General features: G+C 58.0%; 4 protein-coding genes across 4 annotated transcripts in view; 2 read left to right on the top strand and 2 right to left on the bottom strand.

Moving 5' to 3' along the window:
* The window catches only part of VOLCADRAFT_96186 (uncharacterized protein), a gene marked incomplete at both ends in the record, with an annotated part of 14,561 nt that extends 10,626 nt beyond the window's left edge, over positions 1-3,935 (top strand). Inside the window, 8 exons of the mRNA XM_002955286.1 lie at positions 244-366; positions 742-965; positions 1,347-1,734; positions 2,101-2,427; positions 2,665-2,748; positions 2,885-2,966; positions 3,374-3,504; positions 3,747-3,935. Coding sequence (XP_002955332.1) covers positions 244-366; positions 742-965; positions 1,347-1,734; positions 2,101-2,427; positions 2,665-2,748; positions 2,885-2,966; positions 3,374-3,504; positions 3,747-3,935 — 1,548 coding nt within the window. The remainder of the gene's footprint in view (positions 1-243; positions 367-741; positions 966-1,346; positions 1,735-2,100; positions 2,428-2,664; positions 2,749-2,884; positions 2,967-3,373; positions 3,505-3,746) is intronic.
* A 357-nt stretch (positions 3,936-4,292) lies between these two features.
* Positions 4,293-4,574, bottom strand: VOLCADRAFT_36625 (uncharacterized protein; the record flags this gene model as incomplete). The annotated part of the gene is made up of 1 exon (XM_002955232.1): positions 4,293-4,574. A coding segment is annotated over one exon (282 nt), but the record flags the coding sequence as incomplete, so codon positions are not given.
* Positions 4,575-8,915: 4,341 nt separating this feature from the next.
* VOLCADRAFT_96185 (uncharacterized protein) lies at positions 8,916-19,295 on the bottom strand (the record flags this gene model as incomplete). Its single annotated transcript, XM_002955231.1, has 19 exons — positions 8,916-9,719; positions 9,867-9,908; positions 10,279-10,650; positions 11,003-11,245; positions 11,556-11,624; positions 12,114-12,409; positions 12,874-13,075; positions 13,422-13,475; positions 13,685-13,726; positions 13,868-13,992; positions 14,610-14,770; positions 15,079-15,373; positions 16,082-16,202; positions 16,554-16,685; positions 17,244-17,355; positions 17,624-17,754; positions 18,223-18,395; positions 18,618-18,671; positions 19,274-19,295. 19 exons carry the CDS (start codon positions 19,293-19,295, stop codon positions 8,916-8,918), a joined length of 3,450 nt encoding a protein of 1,149 aa, XP_002955277.1.
* Positions 19,296-20,206: 911 nt separating this feature from the next.
* The window catches only part of VOLCADRAFT_119010 (uncharacterized protein), a gene marked incomplete at both ends in the record, with an annotated part of 6,698 nt that continues 393 nt past the window's right edge, over positions 20,207-26,511 (top strand). The window contains 9 exons of the mRNA XM_002955285.1: positions 20,207-20,401; positions 20,456-20,569; positions 20,798-20,963; positions 20,997-21,185; positions 21,999-22,180; positions 23,592-23,681; positions 23,754-24,344; positions 25,103-25,222; positions 25,948-26,073. Coding sequence (XP_002955331.1) covers positions 20,207-20,401; positions 20,456-20,569; positions 20,798-20,963; positions 20,997-21,185; positions 21,999-22,180; positions 23,592-23,681; positions 23,754-24,344; positions 25,103-25,222; positions 25,948-26,073 — 1,773 coding nt within the window. The remainder of the gene's footprint in view (positions 20,402-20,455; positions 20,570-20,797; positions 20,964-20,996; positions 21,186-21,998; positions 22,181-23,591; positions 23,682-23,753; positions 24,345-25,102; positions 25,223-25,947; positions 26,074-26,511) is intronic.

Raw genomic sequence — 26,511 nt, 5'->3', positions numbered from 1 at the left:
CTCTTTCGCATGTTCCGCCTCCTCCATCACCTTCCGCCTCTCTCTCTCTCTCTCTCTCTCTCTCTCTCTCTCTCTCTCTGACACACACACACACACACACTCCCCCCTCTCTCTCTCTCACGCACTCTTACACACATACACACTGCGCCCATCGCTCTACGTTTTTGCCTGTATCCCCGAATTACGCCCTTCCCCCATTTTCCCCCCATCCCCCCCCCCACACACACACACACCCCGGGGCAGTTGCGCTGTTTCGACAGTCGCGACATGCGCACCGAGGCGGTGGTTCAGGCGTTCGGAGTGCTCACGGACACCGAGAACTTCTGGTCGGTGCTGCAGGAGCTGGACCCGTGCAGTAGGGAGCAGGTGGGGGAGGGTGGAGTCAGGGTGTGTAGCTAAGAGAGTGATGTGTGATTTGATTATTTAAGCCGCGATAAGGGAAACAAGCCGATGGAGGTACGCCCGCGCGTGTGTCTGTATATATGTGTGTATGTGTATATGTGTATATATGTGTGTGTGTGAGAGAGAGAGGGAGGGGGGGCCAGCGAGGGAAGGAGGAAGGGTGGTCAAAGAAAGGGGAGTATGGGGGATGAGGGGCTCGGTTGGGGCAGCGGATGAGGGACAGGGGTAGCGCGGGGAGGAAAATCATGTGCCAACGGATTTTAAACTGATCTTAACCAACCATCAACAGCTAACTAACAACAGCCGAGTAACCAATTAACCGTTGACTGTGTCGTACAGGTTGAGAGTCGTCTCGGTCGCGTCCGCATGTTCTTCCCGGAGAATCCCACCGGCCGTTACACCCTGATGCTGAGTCAGCTACCCCATCAGTGCGTTGCAAAGCAGTTACTGCAGCAGTACAACCAACAGTACGACAACAAGCTGACTCAGCATCCGAACCGCGTCTGCTTCACCTCCTGCATCATGGACGGCTTACCAACCGACGTCTCTGACCCCCACAAACTGTGAGTGCCAACGCGACATGACTTGACGCGCCTATGTGCCTATGTATACATGTATGTCTATATGTATGCATGCGTGTATGTGTATGTATCCTAAATCGCGCTCATAAGTTCTGTCGTTCTTCAGAAGTCTTTTTCCCGGGTCTTGCCCCTACTTCGAAGTAGGGGCAAGAGGGAATTCCCTCTAATCTCTTCCGCCCTTCACGCACACACACACTCTCTCTCTCTCTCACGCACACACACAGACATACACACAGACATACACATAGACATACACACAGACATACACACAGACATACACACAGACATACACACAGACATACACACAGACATACACACAGACATACACACATGCACTGGACCCTCCTCCTTTTCCCCCCTCAGCTACCTGCCCCAGGAGGGAATCTTGGAGCTGTGTTTCGTGGACCTCCGCCACCCGCCACCCGGCACCCGTTCCCTAAGCCGGGCGCAGTTTGCCGTACTCGTCTCCCACTTAGTGAACCTGGACGAGCTAGATCCCGTGGGCCTTACGCGTCTCATCGACCACCCCGCGCTGCCCGCCGCCGTCGGCGCGTTGCGGCGCTGGGAGGCCTGGACACGCAAGCATCCCATCTCGGCCAGTGTGTCGTACCTCTGGAAGGCTGCGCACGAGATTCGAAAGCGGGACGACCCGGAGGCCGCGGCGGCGGCAGAGGCGGCGGCCGCCGCCGCCGCTGAAGTCGCCGCAGCGCTTAGGCGGGATTCGGCCTTAATGCCCTCAGCCATCAGCGTCGTTGGTAGCGGCGGCCGCACCGGCGACGTAGCTGCCGCCGCCGCTGCGGTAGCGGCGGAGATGGCGGCGGCGGCGGCGGCCGACATGCCGGCGACTCCGGGCAGCGGCAGTAGCAGGATTACCGGGGCAGCGACGGCGGCGGCGGGGGCGGCAGTGCAGCGGCTTCCCAGGGAGTCATCATCGTACGTACAGCCGCACACACCGACCAGCGTTCGGCCGTCGACGTTTGGCGACGGACCTGAAACGCCATTCCGGCGCAGCGTGTACGGCCCCCGGGAGTCGTACATGGGGGGAGGGGAATCGCCGACACCCACTGGTGGCGGCGGCGGCACCGGCAGTAACACCGGCGACATACTGCTGACGCAGCGCAGCAACCAGAGCTCCGTCGTCGCCGCCGGAGCCGCCGCCGCCGCCGCCGCCCTCGGTAGCAAGGTCGCCGGCAAAGCGCGTGCCGTACCGCCGTTGGGCCCGCCGCCGATGTACGTGCGCGACATGGGACTTTACGTGGAGGCGATCCGGATCTTGTCTGTACGGCACTACCTGACGTGTTGGCAGCTGATTCAGCTGTTGCAGCTGCTGCCTCCCACCGCCACGGATGAGCGCGTGGAGACGGTGACGGCGTTCTGGGCTCGAGTCACGGACCGTGACGGGCACTGGGTGGACGTTATGCGGTCGCTTACCAACGAACAGCAGGTCAGGAGGGGCAGGCCGAGCCCCGGGCCCCTTGTTTATTTAGGGTTCCAGGGTTTAGGGTGAAGGAGGCGGTCTTGCTGGGCTGGGAATGCGCAGAAATGGGAGAGGTCGAAAAAGGCGCGGAAAGCTGGTAGGGGCATATGTACATGTGTATTTGTATGTGTGAGGCGTGAATTCGTGGCTGCCCCTCTTCACCCTCCCCCCCTTCCTTCCCTTTGTGCGCGGTGCGCTGTTCAGGTCCGCGCCTGCCAGCGGTTGGGCTACATGAACGTGTACAACGAGAACCGCCCGGCCATGCACTACCGGTTGAGGATGTACAAGGTGAGGGACGGGAGGGGGGGGGAAAGGAAGAGGAGGGGAGGGGAGAGGGCCTTGGTGAGCTCCCCCGCAATGTGATTGACTCAGTATTGAATGACGGCTCTATGCCGTATCGTACTGCAATTGTGTGGCCCCGCAGGAGGACGAGCATGAACTTGCGTGGCAGCTGTACAACAAGTCGCTGGACTCGCCCCTGCCGTGCTGGAAGAACCTCACCATTGGTAAATGATGAAAGATAATAGGAGGGGGAGGGGGAGGGGGGGGAAAGGGGGGAGAGTAGAGCAGCAACGAGGAGCAAAGGGACAGAGGTGGGCGAACGGAGGGTACGGCACACCGTCTGCAAAGACGCAACGGTGCAGGGCGTTGGGACAGCTGGCAGTTGGCTACCTGGCTTCCATGGCTGCTCCCTTGGTCGGTGTGCCGCTGTGTGCCACTGACCTCCACACGTTACGCGGCCCTCACAACCCGCGGTGCTCGGTCGCCCCGCCGCCCCCGCCGCCGCCAGCTGCTCCTGTGTTTTTTCGATCCGTTCGCCTCCCTCCCCTCCCCTCCCCACCCCTCCCCTTCCCTCCCCTCCCCTCCCCACCCCTTCCCTCCCCTCCCCCCCCCTCCCCTCCTCACCCCCCAGACGACCAGCCCAAGCGGGTCAATCAGGGAGTCAACATGTGGACGGTGCTGCGGGGCAATGCAGCGGACGGCACCACTCCGCAAACCACGTTGGAGTTCGACTTCGTGTGGCCGGATGAGGATGCGCAAAAGGTGAGCGGGTGGGGGCAGGAGGCGGTCTCCTTCTTGTTCATTGGATGGTGAATGCGCATCTGTATGTGTGTCCATCTATATTCGTGTTGTGTATGCATGTATGCATGTATGCATGTATGTTGTTTATGTGTGCAATAGCTGTGTGCAACCATGTGCACCATGTCGCCCTCAAATCGCTCAAAGCCCCCTCAAACGCCGCGCAAACCCTGTTTATGGGATGTGATGGACGCTACGCAAACCAGACGATGGCGGCTCAGCAGGTGCAGCGAGCCTGGCGGCTGTACAAGAACCCCAAGGGCGGCGGCGCGGCGGTGGTGCCTGCCGTACGACCTGGCTCCGTACAGCAGCCCCGCTTCGTTGCGTTCAGCAAGAAGAAGAAGGCGGGGGCCATCAGCAAGATGAACGACCCGGGCAGCGGGAAAAAGAAGTGAAAGGGAGCCGGAAAGGGCAATGGAGGGAATCGCGCGTGCTTATGCGTTGGGGTTGGGGTGTGGGTTGTTTGGGGGGGAGAGCAAAGCAGAAAGTTCAATATATTGTTTGGATTTTGGATTATGGTGGCTGTTATGGGATTGAATTGTAAGGGCAATGGAAAGCGGCCGCAGGCGATGGTGTGCTCAGTGTGGCTCAGTGATCTGATCTAAGGGGGGGCCCGCGATGAAATACGTCGCGAATCCTGCTTGGGGGCTGTAGGGGGAGAGTGGAAAGAGAGATGGGGGAAAATGCGTGTGTGAGTGGGTGGGGACAGCGCACTGGGTGTCGAGCAGTGGGTGCCGTCCAGAGTGCGTAGCGCCGAGCAGGCGTCGTATGGGGCGTGGACTGCCAAGCAGGTGTTGTGCAAAATACACACTGCCGAGCAGGTGCTGTACGAAGTACGTACTGCCAAGCAGGTGTTGTACAAAGTAGGTACTGCCAAGCAGGTGTTGTACGAAGTACGTACTGCCGAGCATGTGTTGTACGAAGTACGTACTGCCAAGCAGGTGTTGTACAAAGTAGGTACTGCCAAGCAGGTGTTGTACAGGGTGTGTGCTACTACGCAGGTACTGTACGGGATGCGTACTACCGAGCAGGTGTTACATAAAGGTGCCCTAGCATTACAACGTGGCCAAAGCCAGGTAGTCGCCGCCGCCGCCGCCGGTGAGCGCCGCCGCCGCTGCAGCCCAGGGGCTTGAACGTTAAGGAAGCGGCTCACGAGCAATGCGTGCGCGTACTCGAGCACTGCCTGATGGCGTAACGAATGGAGTGATGAGGTTGGTTGAAACGGCAAAACGTCTGGATGTGTAGGTGTGTAGGTGGGTGAATAGGTGGTGATTGTGGAGAGCTGATATATGGACGTATTGACACATAGAATTCTCTCCTTCCTTGTCTGTCTGTCTGTCTGTCTGCCTATCTGTCTCCGTTGCGATGCAATAAACGTATTGCTAAGTGCCTCTGAGGCGCCTGCGCCGCGATCTCCTCAATGTCAATGCGTACGTCGCGTTGGGTTTGGTGTGTTGTTGAAGGAGCGGGGGGACAAGGCGTGGTGCTTATGGCTCTGTTATCAGCCCCAGCCGCAGCTCCAGACCCGACAAGTGACTATGTGATGACCGCAGGTAGGGGTTGTTGTCATCGAGTCCATGGCTTGCGGTTGAGTTAGTTGAGTTGGGTTGCTCAGGCGTCGCACCGCGGGCCCCGTGGGCTATGTGTTTACTGTGCGGGTTAATGGATTCAAAACAACCCCCACTGTTACCAGTGCTTGGCTCTGGCTCGGATTACCTGGGTCCAACCGACCTTTTCGTGGTTTTCGCCATCACTGTCCGTGATCGCCCGTGAGGGCACAACGCAGGGGTAGTATGCTTGTGGGTGGCCCCTCTTGAGCCAGGGGCGTTTCTTTCCGAATCATTTGTCGCCGCTTCTTTCTCTATCGATCTATCTACCTATCTATGTTGATTTCTTTATTCGCACAGCTTGCGACGAGGATGCGCTCCTGCAGATTGTTGGACTGACTGTGTCTGCTGTTCGTCGTGCTTTCCTCTTACCTGACTAAGTACTTTTTCGTGTTGCATATTTTTATGGTGACGGAAATATTTTTGAGCTTGTGTGCCAACACATGCGGCGCTATCGTCCTTTTTTCTCGAAGGGCTGCTGCTAGGTTTGAGCTTTTACCAGAAGAGGGGAGTCTGTGGAGTGTGTATGATGACTCATTGTTGACTCAGCGGCTGAGTACTTGACCGCGGGCTCCATGAGATGCGTTGCGGAGCGGTTTGTAGTTAAATGCGCACACATACAGCCCCATTTAGCACAAGGGGGAAGAAAGGGTCCTTCCTGCCGCCCCGCGCTGCCGAAGGTTTGAGTGCGTGGAGGTACTCGGCGAAAACATTTTCCCATCCTGAACGCGACGACGGATGTGTGTGTGTGTGCGTGTGTGCGTGCTGGTTTTACTACAGATGCAGGGACGGGGTAATGTTACGATGTTGTACTTGACGAGCCTCGACATTAGCAGCGGTTCATTCTGTTGTTACCGGGGAATCGGATAACCGCAGACACAACCGCACCCAATCCCTAAAGAGTTACATTATTCTTCTTAGATACACAGTTGCCAAAGACAAAAGCAACGGCGACCCTGCTGCCGCTGGTGTTGTCCTCTAAAACACACTTCGGCAGGGCAAAATCCAAAACACAGTATGATTTAATGCGCGATCCAGAGCGCATGAATAGCATGAAAAAAGGGCACAATTCCAGCAAACTATCGCATCCTTTCGCAGGCTGTGGCTCTGCCAAAACCCCACCTGCAAGCCCACATTTCCCATCAACAACCGGGACCTTACTTATCCATTGCGGCAGCAGAAACCAGATACATTTCGCCGGTGCCTCATCCAGCATAGTGCGTAATGCACACGCAAATAAATGAAAAAAGAAACCTCCGTGCCAAATAGTGATAGCTGGGAACCGCCATACATACATTTGGCGCCAACCCCAAGCCGTCACCACTGCCGCACGCCAACGCTCCTAGCCCTCTCGCCTGCACCCAGCCAGCCAGCCAGCCAGCCAGCCAGCCACCCGGCCAGCCCAAATGATGCCACGACCCCCCCCCCACCACCACTCATCTCTGATCCTTCTTTCCAAGGAAGGCCACACACGCACCCAAAGCCGCGATGAAAGTCAAAAGAGCCACAGATCCATGTTTCCTCCGAACACAACCGCATAAACCAAAGAAGATATCTCTTGATATGACATATATTAATCGCAAGTCATATGGAGTGATATACTGCTATTATTACCACGTCATCAGCATCACACCATCTTTAGGCCATACTGCAATCGTCAATATCGCCAGAGACCGGACCGGACCTGCAGCGCGGAATATTAAAAAGGTGGGAAGGCAAGCTCGTGCTGTGTGTGCACGTGTACGTACATAGGTACATGGTGCACACATCCACAAGCGGAAAGGCAAGGCCGAAGCGCTGCTGCATGGGCAGCCGCCCGGGGCCGGGCCCGGGGAGGTCGGGGTCGCACAGATGAAAACATTTAATAACTGCCGCCATCATCCAGTCTGAAGTCACAGGACACATGCAGGGTCCCATTCACGCCCCCCAAACCCCTGCAAGCTGCGGCTAAGGCCGACGGCAGCAACCAACCTGCAGTGCCGGTTAGGCTCTTACTGCGCCACGAACTCACCCCGCCTCAGCTCGTAAAAACACGCCGCCTACCCCCTCCCTGCCCCGAACAAAAGCGGGCCCCCCGGGGAAATGCCGATGCTGAGTACTTCAACCACTCATTATGATCACAAATACATGTACGCCATCGCGCGCCAGCACCCAGCGTGCCCTCCTAGGTCTTTGTCTTCCCAGGCCTCTGCTTCAGGAAACCCTGAAACAATCTTGGGACACGCGGCGCCCTCCGCCGCCGCCGGATGCCGTACACCGAACACGGATAAATGTATGCGCCATCAAGACAGGACGCCTCCTCCTTGGACCTGCCTAAGGCAGGTCCCCCCAACACCAGCACCGCAACAGCACAACCCCACCTCTTCCTCCCTGATGTATACGTATCCACCTCGTAATGCCCTCTGTCACAGACTGCTTGTTGTGTGGCCGCGTGCGTGTAATGGATGGCGGATACCTTGGGGTTTTACCGCACCCACACTGAAACCGTCCATCCAATCAGACATCAAATGGTAAAGCATGAACGCTGAGAAAAGTCGCGATGATGCGGCGTCATGTAGACATGGCAAGCATAGTGTAAAATGTGTTGTCCGGAGGCCGTGAGTCGCATCATCATGTCGCCATCTTGGCCCGCAGGAGCACGAACGCCATCACCGCAGCACACAGTACACCTAAAAAGCACAACGCAACACTACACATTTATAGCACAGTGTGCACTCTACAACATTACGTTTACAGCACAACACAGCATAACGCAGAGCATCAATCATACAAGCACAAGACAGTACACCACACCACAGCACCGCATAGCAACTCGCAGCGTAGCACAGCCCAAAACTTCTGTGACAGACATGTCGCAAACATTGCAATCACAAAAAAGAACAATTCCCTGCACGGTCGACGACGACGACGGCAACACACCCTTTACATCCGCTTCTTCGCACATCTCCATTTGCGCACAAAACCACAAAAGCGCTGTTAACAACGGCGAGATGTCGACGACGATTTGTTCCTTCATTCCCACCATTTCTTAGGCGTCACAGGGCGCCCCAGCCTCCTTCGTATCCAGTACCTCCCCCCTTCCACCGCAAGCGCATCAACAACGCGTCTGCCAATCTCAGCCAGCTCGCAGCCATCCTTCCGCATACTATATACAAAAGCAGCAGCAGCAACAGCAGCAGCCTCGGCACATATAGGCCGCCATTTCGAAGACTTGTGGGCCACACGCCGTTCCATGACACACTGGGCCACTAGCACGACGCCATATACTCCTGACACCTCCCTCTTCCTCGTCCTAACTCCTCCGCCCCTACAGAGTTTCGCTTTCCCTTCAGGGCCCCCGTGTCATGCAATTAGGATAACACACATGACGCCACGTCCATGTCCTCTTCCGACAGACAATCGACAGACAATTGACGTAGGCGACGACCCCTACTAACAAATACACGCACATGACATGTACGCTTTAAAAGCACGGGCATATATACATACATACATACACACATACATACATACATACATACATACATACATACATACATACATACATACATACATACATACATACATACATACACATTACACAGGCAAGGGCGTGCGAGAACGCCGCGCTCTGAAACACCCGTCTAAACAGCTTACAATGAATACGACGCCGTGGTCTTCGAAGGGACCGCCATCATCATCATCATCATCCTGCCGTCCCACCGCCACCCCGCCGAGCAGCGCAAAGCGATGTTCATTGATCCATTGTCAAGTCCACTCCTGCCTTCCTCATCTCCGAACGTGTGTTGACGGCATCGACGGCATTCCTCCAGGCGGCGGCGGCGGCATCATCCCCGGCGGCGGGAACACCATTCCCGGAGGGGGCGGGGGAAACATCATGCCCGGTGGGGGCAGCGGCAGCATGCCCGGCGGCGGCATCATCCCCGGGGGAAAGACCAGGCCGGGCGGCGGCAGCATGCCTGGCGGGAACATCATCCCTGGCGGCGGCGGCGGCGGCAACAGCCCTGGCGGCGGCAGCATGCCTGGCGGCGGCGGCATAAACCCTGGCGGCAACTGCCCGTTTGCCATGCCCGGCGGCAAAATCCCAACGGGCAGTACCCCCGGCGGCAGCGGCATAACTCCCGGCGGCATCATTGACGCCGCCTGCACCGACGACAACGCCGACGGCGGCGGCGCCAACGCTGGCGTCGACGGCACCCGGGCCGGACTGGCAGGGCCCGCCGAGGCAGCAGCGCTGCCGCCGCCCCCTGGCCCGTTGTGCAGCACGTCTTGTACCCTGTTGAGCAGGTTCATGGCCATGGTACTCTGATCCACAACGCGCCTAAAACGATGCATCACCTGCGGCCGCTTAGGCTTGCCCTCGGCCGTCAGGCCGCCGCCCGCGCTGCTGCCGTCTCCCGGCGGCGGTGGCGGCGGCGGTGAGCTGATGGCGGCTATGATGCGGGGTATGTTCATGATGGGCACCTTCTGCCAGGCGTCTGCCTTGGGTCTGAGCGGGTCGCGGCCAATGGTCTCCTGGTGCTTGGCCACGTAGAGCCACTTGGTGTCCGGATGGAGCTGCTTGAGCTCCTCCTGCGGGGGGGGGGGTGACCGGGTAGGGTTGGGGGGTTGGGGGGGGATGATGGGTTGGGGGGAAGGGAGATGAACCATGAACGAGTGGAGGCGGATCGTAATATGGCGATGGTGATGATGATGATGGTGATTCAAGACACCACTGACCCAACTGCCGGCGCCCGAATTTAAATCCGCCATTGGGGATTGCTGGGCTGGGACGGAGGGGGGGAGAGAGAGGGAGTGTGGACACCCACGCCAACCGGAAACAGCCACGGGAGGGGAAAAGGGGGAAAAGGGGGGGGAGAAAGGGAGCCATCACCCAGTATTGCCAACAGCGCCACGAGCGAGCAACACGGACGAGCAGCACAAAAACAAACTCACAACCAGCAGCACGTCCGTATCCGCACGTCACACACCGGATCCAAGCGGGGTCCTCGTCTTTGCCCATTAGCCCCGCCGCCTTCTCTCCCCTCATCCCCCGCCTTCCCTGCACCTGCGCGTCCCCACCACCCAGCACCACCAACCCCAGCACCCAGTCCCCACACGGGCCCCCCCCCGGCCCAAGTCCCCGCCGCACCTGCAACATCTCAACGCGCTTACGGATGGCATCGGGGTCCTCCAAGGTGCGAATCTCGCCGCTGGCGGGACCCGGAGGTGCCGGCGCCGCCGCCCGCTGCTCCTCCTCATCGCGCAGGGCCGCCACGTCAGCCATCACCGCCGCCGCCTCAGCCTCCGCCTCGGCCGCACCGCCGCCACCCGCCGCCGCAGCCGCCTCCTCCTCCTCGGCCGCAGCCAGCATCGCCGCCGTCGCAGCCTTAGCCGCTAGCGCTGCGGCCGCAGCCTCCAGCTCGGCAGCGTGGATGGCGGCAGGCAGCGCAGCGCAGGCCGCCAGCAGCGCCGCTATCATTTGCCGTACAGCAGGCGCGCCGGTGGCGTTGAGCTCCATACCCTGCACGGCGGCGGCCGCACCCGAGTTTCATCCCACCCCCCCAAGAGCGCGATCATGGTGGGCGGTAGACAGGATACTGAACACGACTGTTACGTTTACCTCGGAACGGTAAACCGAGCTGAACTAGTAGTAGGGTGGTAGTAGACATCAAGAACGAGCCGAGGCCGTCGCTGGCAGGTTTCAAAGGCGACGCGTTCCTCAGCCAGAACAGAACCATTGCGCTACACATTGGCCGACGCTATTTCAAGTCCTGCAGGGCACCGTTTGCCGTTTGCAGCAGCAGCAGCTGCACCAGCAGCACCACAACGGGCCATTACGTCCTCCCACCTCCTCCCCCTTTCCCCCACCTCACCTGCAGCGGCAGGGGGTTATGCGCGAGCTGCAGCTCCGTAAGGCCCAGCAGGCAGCTCATTCCCCTGGGCACTGTGGGCAGCTCGTTGTGGGACAGCTTGAGCGACTTGAGTTTGGACAGGGCTGCGATCCCCGAGGGCAGCGAGGTGAGGCCGTTGTGGGACATGTCCAGCAGCCGCAGTCCGGAGCAGCCGCACAGGGCATCCGGAAGGGAGGTCAGTCGGTTGCCGGAGAGCACCAGAGCCTGAGGGGGGGGGAGAGGAGGAGCGACAGCGGGAGGGGGGAAGGAGCGGGGGGAGGGCGCGAGGATGAGTGAAATGGAAATAGTTTAAACCACAGTCCAGATGTCAGACGTCCTGAAAAGCCGGTGGTGTATGAATGTACGTATGTATGTATGTATATGTATGTATGTATGTATATGTATGTATGTATATGTATGTATGTGTGTAAGAGATTAGAGAGAAGAAAGGCACTGTCCCGGTGGTATAAACGATGGTACAACTTGACTCGTACGATGGCCGTACGTTATGCGCCGTAAATCCAATTAAACGTACCTTGAGTTCAGTGAGCCGGGAGATGCTGGCTGGCAGCTCCGAAACCTGGTTGTTTTGAAGCACCAGTGCCTACACAGGCCAAGGGAAGGGAGGGAACAGCCGTTGAGGGATAGCCGTACATCATGTCCCCCGGACTCCTAAACACACGGCTCAGCTCCTTGAAACAGACGTTATGACCGTTACAGCCTTCGTGGCTTGCTGGGTTACGTGGGCACTTTAACTTCAGAATGCCGAGCGAGCGTACAGAAACAGGGCAACGACGAAAACGGGGCTGCCAAGGGCCTCACACACTTCTGCACATGTTCAGTTCACTAAATCTCCCTTCTCCCCCGCCCCCCCCCACGCACACTGCTTCTTGTACACTCTTTCCTTGGTAGCAGCTTCACTCGTTCGTGGTTCTTCGTCTTTCTTCCCCCTCCTCCCCACATACACACACAAACATACACATACACATACACATACACACCCCCACATACACATACACATACACACCCCCACATACACATACACACGTCACCATGCATGACACCGTGGTGCACCCGACGCTCCCGCCCGCACCTTGAGCCTGCTGAACCCCACCAGCACGTCCTGCTGCAGGTTGGATATGACGTTGAATGACGCCATGAGAATGGACAGCCGGGGCAGGCGTGTCAGCACCGCCGGCAGCTCCGCCAGCCGGTTGCGGTCCAGCACCACGGTGGCCAGGGCACCGAACGAGGTGAGCCACTCGGGCAGGGAGGCGGGACCGGAGGTGAGGTTATTGTTGGACAGCTTGAGCTGCGTCAGCTTGCCCGCATGGGGGGCTAGCTCAGCTGGGAGGGACTCGAGCCCGCACCCCGACATGTCCAGCTTGTCTGCGGTGGGGAGGTGGGGGGGAGGGGGGAGACGAACGAGTGAAGCTGATGGAGAGGGGGGAGGGGGGGAAAGACGAAGAACCACGAGCGAGTAAAGCTGCTGCCAGGGCAAGAGTGTACCAGGGGAGGGGGAAGGGCGGGGGGAGATGGGATGTGTAGGTGGGATGGGGGGGAGAACTGGTGGGGAGGGAAGGGGGAACGACGAGCCGCAGTGAAGCAGTGAAGCTGGGGGAGGTGGCACCCCATGTGCACCCGGCGCGGAACGCCTATAGCAACTCCTCCTCTAGCAGCAGCTCTTCAACCCCTCCAGATCTCTAATTACCTCACCTGACACCTCACCTCACCTCACCTCACCTCACCACCCACACGGACGGTGACCCCAATGACCCCAACCCTTCGGTGGTACGGTAACCCCAACCCTTCCTCGGCATCCCCCACCCTCCACCCCAGCCCCCTATCCCAACCTGCTTCCGGGTCAATGAGGTCCACCAGCGCCAAATCGCCCTGGGCCTCCAGCAGCACGTCAAAGGGGTGCGCCAGCGGGTTGTCCCGCAGACTGAGGGCGTGCAGGTCGGTGAGACGAACCAGCTCGGGCGGGGGCCGGGAGAAGCGGTTGCGGGAGAGGTCCAGGGCGGTCAGGCCGACCAGCCGGGACAGCTGCGGGATCTGTGTGGAGTTGGGGGTTGGGGGTTGGCGGTTGGGGGTTGAGCGGGGTGTGGGAGAAGGGCGGGAAGGGTAGGAAGGGGGGGCGATGTGTGTGTATGTGTGATCGTAGTGCCTGATGGTGCATTATAGTCAAAATGGGAAATTTGTGAGTGCGCTTGTACTACCCGTGCGTTGTGTGTATGTGTGTGTGCCCCGTATTCCATGTTTGGGTACAGAACATGTTTGGGACGAAAAGGTCAGATTGGCACACCCATCGTACACGCACGCACACCCATCGCCATCCCATCTCCAGTTTTGCTTTCGTTATCGCACGTGTGCACATTTGCCGTATGCGGGTGGTGCGTACCTTTTCCAAGCCCAGTCCCGACAGGTCCAGGGAGGTCAGCGCGGTGTTGTGAACCTGACATATGTACGACACAAGAGGTACGGCCGGAAAAGGGACAGCAAGGCAGGGGGTATCGGGGGTGTCAGCAAGGCAGGTTCCCTAACACCTAACAACAGATGGATTAGGGTGCCCCTCTAGCAGGGGAGAGCAGGAGCTGCCTCGGGAAAGGGGGCCGCTGGTGAAGCTTAACCACCCTGTAACAACATCAACAGATGCGGCCTCACGGGACCCTCAGCGGGCACGTGACGGATAGTGTGCTGCACCGGCTAAGAGGGTAGGAGGGTAGGCGGGTGTTTGGTGTTGGTGTAATCTAATATTACATGGTGGTAGTGGTGGTGGTGGTGGTGGTGGTGGTGATGAAACGTCACCCACCTCCCCCTTTCCCCTCCCACACACCACTCCCCCACCTGCACCAGCAGCAGCGGGTTGGCCGCATACAGGGTGGCTGCTGGCTCCGGCAGTGGACAGCCCTCCAGCTGCAGCCCCTCCAACCTCCGCAGCTCACCCAGCCCCTCAGGAACAGTCTGCACACCTGGTGGGGGGGGGTGAGGAGGGGACGGACGGTGTGTGTGTGTGTGTGGGGGGGGGTAAGGGTGGCGGGAACAACAATATCCTGAAATATCAATAAATTTATTCAACCTCGTGAAAAGGAACTCTGTAAACCCATCCGTATCGTCTCTGGCTAAGTTTTACCACTACCACACGTGAGTGCAGCAGGATGTGATGCAACGAAGCGCCCTCGCTCCGGAGGAAAGCAACGTAATGCCGGAGGTGGCGGGGATGTAAGAGTGGGTGTGTGGGGTGGGACATTTTACAAGCAAAAAAACCCCAAAGGGAATGAGGCGACGTGGTGAGGGGTAGATGATGATGATGATGAGTGAGATCTGGGAGCTGTCAGGGCCCCGCCTCCACGGGACGCAGCCGACGGACAACAACGTTAAAACAGGTGCTTGGGGGTTACGACGATTGACGAAACACAGACGAATGACGAGAACAAGGAAAAACCATAGACGACTACTCCAAAATAAGAGCAATACTGGGCGGGGGGGGAGGATTGGGTGGGCGGCAGCCTCATCTCTCAGCCGACCAGCCTCCCCAGCTGGCTCCCACCTCACCCCCAGCCCGCTTCCCTCACTTCCCCCCTTTTACCTGTGTGATCCAGGTTGAGCTCCAGCAGTCCGGTGATGGTGGTGAGCACGGGGGGAAACCCGGTCAGCGGGTTGAAGGACACGTTGAGCGCGTTGAGGGCGGTGAGGCGAGACAGGCCGTCCGGCAGGGAGCTGAGCTGGTTGAACGACAGATCGAGAAACCTGGAGGACACATAACGGGGTTGGGGTGGGGTGGGGGTTGGGGTGGGTGTGGGGTGGGGGGGGATGATGAGATGATAGGTCAGAGGAGGACGAGGAGGCGGTATTACCAGCCGCCCTTTCAGCATGCATCCTAAATTCATTCCACCCATTGTGTGTGAGCCGTACCCATTGTGTGTGAGCCGTACACATCAGATAACCCAAAGCGTAACCAGCTCAGAAACCAAAAGCCCGATATGACCTTACAACAATGACCTCACAAGGCTTTTCCTCCCTTCCCCTGCCCTCCCCCCCCCCTCCCCGCCCCTTACTTAAGCGTCGCCACGCTGCCCAGCGCATCCGGCACCTCCCTCAGCCGGCAACACGCCATGGACAGCTTGGCCAGCTGCGACATGCCCAGCACCGCCACGGGCACCCGCTCAAACAGGTTCTCGCTGAGGAAGAGGTCCACCATGGGCAGACAGGCAAAGGTGCGGGGCAGGTCGGTGAGGCGGTTGTTGGCCAGGTACATCTGCTGAAGCACGGGAGAAGCGCCCAGTGCCGGGGGCAGGGAGGCGAGGCGGTTGAAGGAGAGGTTGAGGACCCCCAGGTGCTGCGGCGTGATGCCTGGGAGGGGGGGACGTGCAAGGGGGGTGCGAAGGTGGCGGGGTAAGGCAGATGTTCGAGTAATCAACTCGCGCTAATATGGGGTCTAGGGTTGTCTTCATCCCCTTAAGGATGATAGGGTTTTCGTTCAGTTCTTTTAACGATCTCTGGCTCGCTACCGCCGCGGCTGCTTGCTATCGCTTGTTATCACTTCGCCATCCTAGCAGTGGAAGCGCTCCAAGATAACCTCTGCGGGGAAGGGACGCCGCGTGTTGCGTTGCAAAGACCGGGGTCCACGCTGCCATGCGCCCTTCCCTTCCACGCTGCCACCTCGCCGCGCTTCCAGGCGAGGGAAGAGAAGAGGGAAGAGGGATCGCAACCATGCGCTCCAACGGCCGCTCCAAAGGTCCATATCACCACCTCTCTGGCTGCATTTCAACCTCTTATCAACCTTCCTAAAGTCACGGGTAGATGAGCGACGCAACTCTGCGGCGACTCGCTCCTTCCCCCCCCTGGAGCGTACAACTAGACACAGGCCCCTTCCCCCTTGGGGCCCTTTTACCCCCGCCCAGTCCGCCTTTCCGCGGCACACACCTCCTCATCTTCCTATTTGATGCATCGTGAGGACACAGGAAAATACCGATCGGTGGATGTCAAATCCCGTGATGATGATACACCCTACAGGATATACAACAACAGTTCTCTTTCTCATCCCGCCCACACACAAACCTTCCGCCAGGGACTCAATGTCGTTATCTGAGGCGTTCAGCACCACCAGGCCGTTGAGCTTTAACACCTCAGGCGGTACGGAACTCCAGCCGTTGTGCCGTACATCGGCCACGTAGACTGCCTGCATTTTTCCATGGGACATGTCTTGGATTGGTTTGAAATTGAGTGTACAAAGAAGCGGGACTTGGCAACACTGGGTCCAGGGCACACGGCTTACACAAAGCCATGACCGATTGAAGCTTGACCCTTTTGGGGCCGTGACCGAACAGAAGGGCCAACTGAAAAACGCTGCGACCGCGCTTACCCACCTACCCTCACCTACCCAGCCCCACCAGCCCCACCACCAACATAAAAGGCCCGTTCCACCCTCCCCAGCGCCCTCTCCTCTCCTCTCCACTCCCCATCTCCCCTCCCCCTCTCCCTTATCAAAGGCCTCCCGCCCGCCCCCCGGCACACGCCCCACCAGCCCCACCTGTAGTTTGGACAGCTCCGCCAGCGCCGCCTCCGTGCCCACGTACTTGACATCCAGCACACCAGTCACCGCCGCGGCCCCCAGACGCCGGGCTACCAGATGAGAGAGCGTGTGGGGGTCGGCGGGGCGGGCCTGAGGGGGTGGTTTGGAGGGCGGCAGGAAGGGGATGCGGGAAGGAATGTATAGGGCAACATGCAAACTAGGAGGTAGCATTCACTGGACCAGGAACATGCGCGGCCGGCATCGCGACCGGCAAAACCCTTATCTCCCACTCCCGTGCCCTTCGGACTTTGGCAGTTAACATTCCGTTGCATTCTGCATTTAGCTTCCACTTACACAGTTTACCTCCATGCACAAAGAATTGTATGATTTGGAGGGGAGTATTCCTCCTTGCTCCGCCACGTCTTTGCAGGCGGTCCTGGCGCTCGTCTTTGTGCTGGCAGACTACTAACCAGCCCACTTTTCCTGACCAAACCCAAGGCACGCCAATGAAATCCGACCCAGCCTGAGCAATGTTATCATTAAACCTTTGCAAGTTCTCTCACTCCAAACCGAACCCCGCCGAATGCACAATAACGCCACTCAGGGCACTCAGGACCGCATTTGGCCCCGCCAGAAAGAAACCGTAAGCACGAAACACTGCCCCTGTACGACATGTATACACACACACCCGCACGCCCGCTGCCTCACCCTGAGCGGCCCACCCCCTTCCCCCTCAGTCGCCGGCGCCGCAAACTTGTCCAGGTGTTGCTCCACCAGCCGGTGCTGCTCGCATATGACCTGGAGGTAGCTGATCACCGCCCTGTATGGGGGAAGGCGGTCATGGGAGAGAAGGGCATCATGCAGGGGTGTAGGAACGGGCTATAGGGACGGGCGGGAAAGCAGTGAGTGGATAGAGCAATGCTGGCGCTAGCATTGCAGACTCCTCGCACCCCGAGGCCAAGGTGGTCATAGCTGCGGCGGAGAAGGGGGGAAAGCAAGGCGAAGCACGAGAAATATAAAGCAAATGTAACTCTCCCCGGTCCTCGCCGCCCATGAACCCCCCCAACGCCAGCCCCTACCGCCCGCACCTGAAGCCCCCCGCCATGACCCCCTCCGGCACCCTCAGGTTGTCATTGCCCCCCAGCTCCAGGGAGGCGAGAGGCAGCCAACCAATGTCCGGGGGGAGCATCCGCAGGTCATTATGCGACAAGTCGAGGGACTGGGGAGGAGGAGGAGGAGGAGCAGTGAAGGCGGCGGCAGGCAGACAAGGCAGGGGAATGTGTTTCGGAGTGTGAGGGATGTTTAGGTTTCATGGGGGGGTGGGGAAGATGTGTACCGCTGCCTAGGTGAGGTAGGACAGAAGGAAGGGGAGGGGAAACGGTGCGTGGAAGGTTGTGACCCAGATGGACGTACGTGCTGATCGGCGTTGTGACGGAGGCCGCTAGTGGTGGTCTCGACGGCTGTTGCTGTGGCGGCGGTGGTGCTTGGTTGCGTGGGGGAGACCAGGCTTGCTTGGGATGTCAACGGCCGCGGTAGCTTTACACAGCAAATTGTAGACAGGGCATCTTTATGCGCTTGATGTGCTTGATACGGCCTCGTGCGTATTAAAGCCGTGCACGCGGCTGTATTTGCCCCTTCTCCTGAAAACATCAGCGCTATGGTTTTGTTTGCATACGTTCATGCGCACCTGAAGAGAGCTGAGATGGTACCAGGGTCCGCTAGCGTCGGTTAGTCTGTTATGGTTCAAGTCGAGCTGCTCGAGGCCCGCCAGCAGGAAGACGCCGGGCGGGATGACTTTTAAGCTATTATGTCCAAGAAGCAAAGTCTTGATGGACCTATACGGATAGCAAGCAAGGGCTGCTGCAGAAAGCAAGGCCGAAGAGGCACAGAGCAGCGCAATTTGGCGTACAAACCTGCACGTCGCGATATCATTTGGGACGCCTGCAAGCTTGTTCTTTGACAAATCTAAAAGAACCAAGTTCGGCAGCCTGGGAAAGATTCCCAACGGAAGGGCCTGCACAAACCCGGCATTCGAGCAATGTTATAACGTCGAGCAAAATATGGCATAGTTTATAAACTTACCGTAAATTGATTGCGCCCAAGTTTTAAGGTTGTGCAGTCTGGCCGCTGGAGAACCTGCGTATGCACGCAAGCGCGCCACCGGCATCAGCGCGGAGCAGCTCCTTATCCACAAAGAAAGCCTAACAAACCTTACTTCATCGGGTACCGATGATAGGCCCTCGCCTTCTAGGAACGCTATGTAGCCTTCCGCCATCTCGCAGCCCTACTGTCACCACCTCAAGCCATATGTCAGTAGATATTTTGGCGCTTCAAGCTGCGTGTGCTCTTGTTCCTTGGCGGTCCATTCATACGCGAAGGCCATAGACCAGCGGAGTCAACAACAATCTACACTTCGTACTCAAAGCTGCCGTAAACCAAGTCCAAAAAAAAGGGAATGCCAGGCACTTTGTCATCTAAAACGTGTGACCACGCCACCACCTCGGGAGGATTTGCTGCAGCAACTAGCACGCAGCATCAAAGCCTGTCCGCTTGAGCAGGAGTTTCAGTAAGGAGGTTTACAGAAACAACCCCGCCCGCATTTCTTTTTCCTTCTCTCCGTCCTATCATAAGAATCTATGGAGTAATGAATAAGATTATACACGGTACCCCGCGTCTGTTTTGCGGTCATGCAGTGCGCGCGTCCACATATGCAGCCGTGCTCTCGGACCCTGGCGCACCGAATGGCCTGCTGAGTTTCATATTGCCCCCGAATATCCTGTCTGGCTCGCGTCCTGCGTTCCGACACGTATATAATCTCAACGCACATCACATTAAGTTAACGAGTCTTCGCGTACAATCTTCGCGTACAAACCAATGCTGCCGATCAGCAATGCCCCGTGTGCCACACGGGTTCCTAGAGAGCTGTTCTACCCTGCTGCTGCGCTCAACCATTGCTTGAGGTGATTGCGGCATCCCGCAGCTGAATCTTAACCTTAACCTTAGGTAAGGGTAGCTACAGCTTGATCAGGCCTGGACTGCTGAACTGGACCGATGAAAGACAAATGCAATACCTCGCATGCGGTTCAAGGCGACGACCGTTAGACGGGGAAAGGGTATAAAGTGGACGGGCATTCGTTTGCATGTGTTGGACGGGCCCATGCAGTGGAGGACCGCCGGCCACGCTGGAGTAGGGCTGTTGCATTTTGGTTACGATAAGAACCAATAATGAAAACCTTAATACTCTTCCACAAGCTACTTCAAATGGTTAAAGTATCGTCTAAGCAATAAGCCGCTTGCCCTCGGCTGCGTAGCCTTAGCGTTCCATGTGGCCACCAGGAATTGCAGGGCGGATTCGACTTCGTGACATATTTTAAATTAAACCAGGAAGCTCTTGACAGCAAACAACTTTGTGCACAAAGGCAAAGCGTTTCGCGTTGTTCGTTGTTTCGGAGCGGCTTTACGTGGCAGGTTGTCATATCACCTTCCCCAATCACTTGTATCAATTGCGGAATCTCCAATTTTCCTGTATGAAAATGTAAATTGTCCTTTACGGTTTTAGGATGAGTTATGGCGACCCTATCTCCGTCGACGATTTACTTAAAACAGAGCTTGGGTGGCGTGGCTTCGGGCCCGCCCAAGCCCTGGCGCTCTTTATCGGGGGCTTTGCATACATGACTTCATCGCTACTCATGTTCCAAATGACCTTTACGTACGCTGACCCGCTAGCCGGCTCAGGTCCACCCGCCTGGCGCTGCGCCAATGCCGCCGACTCGCCGTGTATGACTCTCCTTAATGAACAGCTCTCAGCAAGCGCCATTACATCCTCCGCGACTTCGGAGGTGGGCACTGCGCCCGCCGGCGCGGAGGTGGGCCGTCCCGCCAATTCCATCCCTGTCACAACCAACACCAGCGACTCGCAGCGGCTTACAGCGGCACAGAGCTTTTGCGATTTGAATCCATCTCAGTACATCTGGAACAATCCGGAGATGTCCCTGAGCAGCGAATACAACTTAGTATGCGGTCAGGCATGGAAGGTACGTCGAGTGAATTCCTTGTATCTCCCCACTGCTATAGCTACGACCTATTTATAATCATCAGGTAATTGTCCCTTATAACGATGAGGCTATAACGATGAGGCTACAACCGCTACTGCCGCTGCTGCTGCTATGCAAGTTACAAGTGCCGCACGAGCCTGGAGGCCATGGACCATATATTCTGAAAGTTGATTACACCGTACAACCGATGGTGCTGCTGCTATACAGGCAGGCCTGCTGGACACGCTTTTCTTTGCTGGCTTCATGGCTGGGAACGGCGTCTTCGGCCGGGTGGCTGATCGCCACGGCCGCCGCAGCACTATGACCGCATGTGCCGCCGCCACGGCGGTGGTTACGGCACTGTCGGCCTCGCCGCTCGTGCCTACAGGACCAGGTGCCCGGGCGGCTGCTACGGCCGCCGCCGCAGAGGCCACCGGCACTGCGTCAGGCGCTGGCGGCGGCGGCGGCGACAGCAGCCGCAGTAGCAGCGGCGGCGGCGGCTACTGGCTGCACTTGGTGTTGCGATGTGTTTCAGGGGCCCTGTGTGCGGGTCAGTCGCTGGGGGGGTACGTGCTGGCCACGGAAACGGTGGGGCCCGAGTGGCGGGGTACATCAGGTGAGTGTGACTGTGTGTGTGTATGGTTGATGAGGGCTGCGGGAGGAGAGGATCGGGGCTGGGGGATTGCATGGGGGCGTGGGGGGTAATGGAGAGGGGTCCCTGGGGTTTGTGGGATCCATTATGTACGGAACTTGGCGCAGCGCCCCTCAATCGGGGCATTCGTTAAGGCGGTTGCGATCGGTTGTGGTGGTTTGGTTATGTGAGGGCTAGGTGGTTGGGTAGTCGGGTGGTGCGGCTACCCCCAGCACGGCCGCCGGGTAAGAGGCAGGTTGGGTGTTGTGTGTGTGGGGGGCCCGCTGGCGGTTGACCATCTGTCGTAGACAGCTGTAGCAGCTGTGGTAGTGGTATTGGTATTGGCAGCAGCAATAGCGGCAGTAGCAAAGCCACATTGCTGCGGCCTGGGCCCAGCCGCTCTTCAGCCGCTTTGGCCTCTTTCTTCAGCCGCTGGCCTCTTTCTTCAGCCGCTTTTGGCCTCTTTCTTCAGCCGCTGGCCTCTTTCTTCAGCCGCTTTTGGCCTCTTTCTTCAGCCGCTTTTGGCCTCTTTCTTCAGCCGCCAGGGCGCCCCACGGACCGGGTGCTTATCTGGACCCGCAGTCCTGCCTGTGGGTGTGGTGGTTGAGGGTGTGTGTGGGAGTGTGCATGCGTGCAGCAACATCCCTCACCCTCATCGGCGCGTCCCCCTTGACCCCGAGCCGCAACACGAACGCACACCGAGTCATTAAGCCCTGCCCTGCGAGTTCAATATCTCATGTCTCCCTGCTTCTCTGCCTCCCGCCCTGCCTCCCGCCCTCCCCCTCTGCCGCCCCGTAGGGATGTTGACGCAGTCGTTCTTCATTTTAGGAGAGTTCATGTTGGTGGGGCTGTCCCTGGCCTTCCCCCCCTGGAGGGGCCTTACGCTAGCGGTGGCGGCGTCATGTGCTGCCGTACTGCTGCTGGTGCCGCTGGTTCCCGAGTCCCCCAGGTGGCTGTTGCTGCATGGCAAGGCGAATCAGGTCAGTTGCCCTCTAGGGGTCTTGACGATTGTGTGTGATCGTGTGTGTTTTGGGAGGAGGACGGGTGGGGAGAGCGTTTTTGGAGTGGGTGGTTAGTGTCGTGCAGTTGGTTGGGTTGTACTGCAATGAATGCCGCTCCGGCCGCCCCACGTCCCGCCCGGGACCCTCTCCCGCTTCGACTGGTGGTGTAACGGTACTGTAGTTGCTGTTGTTGCTGTTGTTGTTTGGGTGTTACACTGTGGGCGGCTCGTCCCGAGAAAGGACCGAGAGCACCGGGGGCCCTGACCGGGGGCCGAAACACATCACAGGGGCGGGCGCGCGGCTCCACGTCCGTCTGTTCCTCCGCGCGCACCTCCGACCCTCACTCACGCCAACCGGGACGCTCTCCCAGCCCCTGGCTAGGCAACACAGCGGCGCAGAAGACTGCGAATCGAACTAAGCGAGAGCCGCACGAGAGGCGCCACACCACCTCCGGGAACCCTAAACAGGCTATCTGCCCCCACTTCACCTGGCCAGCCTATTCGCGCGGTCTCTTCCCTCTGGACCGCCAAAACAAGATCAAAGAGAAAACACCACTGGGGGCAGGGGCTCTACTCGGGGGCCTCCTCTACACACTCAAAAACCGAGGCAAGGGAAGAACTACCCACGTCATCCTCGTCCTTTCAACCGATCACCCGCAGAGACAGAGGGTTACGCAAATACCCCCAATCCAGCGTACGAATCTCGGTTGATCAGCTGTGACGCAATCCCTCATTTCAGCTCTCGACATAATTTCACTCTCCCGAGAACCTTGGTACATTTCTTCTTAAATGTAAATATATATATGAATTTAAACGAGTTCTGTTTAGCGGATTTAAAAATAAATCGCTGTCTACAGGATTCGAACCTGCGCGGGAGAACCCAGTGGATTTCAAGTCCACCCCCTTAACCACTCGGGCAAGACAGCAGTTGCTGAGAAATTTTCCAAAAGAAAAAGAAGCCTGCGGCTCTTATGTGCCCGACGAAAGCGGTGGGACCGAAGACCTCTTATGTGCCCGACGAAAGCCTCGTCTGCCGCTTTCCCGCTCTGCAGTCCAAGGAATAGTGGATAAAGACTAATAAAAAAAATTACTTGTTGTTCTCATTCCGATGTCCGTTCCGATGTCCGCTTTGCGAAACGTTCTCCTTGCGCCATCTCCTCCTCTCCGTTCTTCTTTGCTCATTCGTCGCCGTCGCTGCCATTCTCGCAATTAGCACCGCAGCGCAGCAATTGATCTGGTTCCGCCCCTCTGTGCCCCTCCGCGTAGTGGGGTGGAGTGGGGGTGGGGTGCGGTGCTGTGTGCCGGCACTGCTCCCTCATGTTCCTCATCTTCCCCCCTAGCCATTTACCCTTCGTCCCCCTCTCCCCCCTCTCTTCCTCCGCCCCACAAAGGCCCGTGCCGCATTCCTATGGGTGGCACGAATCAACCGGGTCCGGTCGCCACCGCCCCTGGAGTGCACCCCCGGCGGCGCGATCTACCTGGTAACGCCAACACACCACCACCAGCACCACCACCTTCCTCATGCTCAATATGCACATCACCATCATCATCAGGATGGGGCTCTTACCGGCGGCCCCATCGCGAACCTCCAACACGGCCGAGGGGACGACGACGGCAACGGCAACGGCAGCGGTAAATACTGCGCCACTGCCGCCGCCGTCATAACAGAAATCCCAGGTGGCGGTACTTACTGCCGTACAGCGACGTCACCCTCACCAACGAATGAATTTGACTGCGCGGCCGAAGAGGAGACGGCGCCGCTGGTAGCGGCACAACGTGACGACGGCAGCAGCGGCGGCAGCAGCGCCGGCGCCGGCGCCGGCGGCGACACCGCTGCCGTCGCCACCACCGGCCTCTTTGCCGTACTAGCTCACCCGGTGACGCGATGCCTGCTCTTGTCGACCTGCTTTGTTCTGTTTGCTTTATCTGTGTCGTACTACGGCGTGACGTTGGCGCTGGGCTCCCTCGTGGCGGGATCTCTTCACCTCAATTTCTTCCTGACGGCGGCGGCAGAGCTGCCCGGGTACCTCCTGCTGGCGGCTACGACAGACCGCATGGGCCGCCGTACAGCCATCACCGCCGGCACTGCGCTGGCGGGTGTGGCGAGTCTTGCTTGCGCCTTCACCTCGGGGGGTGTACTGCAGGTAGAGGTGTGGCTTAATGCCGAGGGGTGTGTGTGTGTGTGTGCGAGTGCGTGTGTGTGCTGCTGCGATGGCGGTGCCAGTGGGGGGCCCATCGCGGCTTCACCTCCCCCTGGAGGTGAGGTGAAATACGGGAGCCCGAAGGCAGCCGTGGGGCAGTACAAGAGATCGCGTAATGGGGGATGATGTTGATGATGTTGATGATGTTGATGTTGATGATGATGATGTTGATGATGATGTTGATGATGATGGTGTTGATGATGATGGTGTTGATGATGATGGTGATGATGATGGTGATGATGATGGTGATGATGATGGTGATGATGATGGTGATGATGATGGTGATGATGATGGTGATGATGTGTCAGTAGAATGCGGTGTGTGCGTAGCGGCTCACCTACCTTCCTGTGGATCTGAGATGAGGTGGGGAGGAGGTGCTCAGGTCGCCTACTGCCCCTAACGCGCACATGGCCATTTCCCGCAGCTGCACCCCACCGCCGCGGATCATACAAACACAGCCCTCCTCCTCCTCCTCCTCTTCCTCCCTACCCCTCCTCCCCCGAGTTGATGACTCTTCATCACGCCGCACTCCCTCCGGCAGTTTCAAACCTCCAGGACACACACACACACACACACATACACACACACACACATACACATACACATACACACACACACACACACACATACACACACCGGCAGCAGTCCACTTCTCCCACCCCCCCGCATGCTATGGTCTCCCCCCCTTCCCCCCTTCCCAGGTGGTATTTGCCATGGCTGGCAAGCTGGGTTGCTCGGGCGCCTGGGCCGTGGGACTCACCTTCGCCGCCGAGCTCTTCCCCACGTGCATCCGCTCAGCTGCCCTCAGTGTAGCAAGCCAGGTAGGAGCACCTGGTACGACTGTACGGCAAATGTGACGTACATCTCCTCTCCCCCACGTGCCTGTGTGTGTTTATGTCGGTTCCTTTCTGTCGCTCGGGCGCCCCTCTCCCCTCCCCTCCCCTCCTCTTTACCCTCTTCCTCTCCTCTCTTCCTTCTCCTCCCGCCTCTCTCTCCACACACATACACATACACATACACATACACATACACATACACATACACATACACATACACATACACATACACATACACATACACATGCACACACACATATACACATACACATACACATATACATACACATACACATACACATACACATACACATACACATACCATACACATACACATACACATACACACACAGCGGTGCTCCTTTATACGGACCCTTAATATCTTGCTTCTACTGAACATCGTTTTCGTAATACCAGCGACGTCTTCAATTTCCTTGGGGGGGTTCCTAGCATGTCAAGTCTCGCCGCCGAGGGGTTGTTCGGGAGCCCGCTTCGGCTTTCTTTCCGCATCGCGACACTCGGAGCGTTAAACAACACATACATACATACATACATACATACATACATACATACATACATACATACATACATACATACATACATACATACATACATACATACATACATACATACATACATACATACATACATACATACCCAGACCGACTTCCCCCTCCCCCCCCGACTTCCCCCTTCCCCCTGTACGGCAGTCTGGTGACCTGGGTGGTTTGGTCACCCCAGTGGTGCTGATGCTGCGTCTTCCAGGTCGCTTCGAGCGACTTCCCTTCGCCGTGATGGGCCTTATGGCCCTGGTGGCCCTGGTGCTGGTGGCGAAGGTGTGTGTGTATGTATGTGTGTTTGGGGGGGGGGGAGGAGTGGCCCATGGGTCAGCCTTCTGCCTGGAAAGGAGAGGGGGTATAGAGTGGGCGGCATGGGGTAACGCAGGGAGATGCGCGCGGGACGGATATAGACAGACAGACAGACGGGGAGGTACCGTACCGTACAGGTTGACACACATACACACATAAACAAGCACAACAGCACCCTGTCAACGTTTCCCTGCTTCTCCTGATGCCTTTGTTAGTAGTATGCGGAATTCGTTGATATCTTTTGCCCTTTCGCGTTTTGAATTATGGTCTATTTTGTCTTGGCGGTGGTGTAGTAGCTGGCCGCTGAAAAGGCCTCTCGAGAGCCGGTGGTTGCGCTTCGCGCGTATTTGTAGAGCCGTACTGTGTACCGGCTGCTACAGGTGGTGGTGGTGGTGGTGGTGGTGA

Source organism: Volvox carteri (genome assembly GCF_000143455.1).
Source record: "Volvox carteri f. nagariensis unplaced genomic scaffold VOLCAscaffold_50, whole genome shotgun sequence".
NCBI lineage: Eukaryota > Viridiplantae > Chlorophyta > Chlorophyceae > Chlamydomonadales > Volvocaceae > Volvox > Volvox carteri.
Note: the sequence above shows the minus strand (reverse complement) of the source record. Positions and strands in the feature narration are given on the sequence as shown.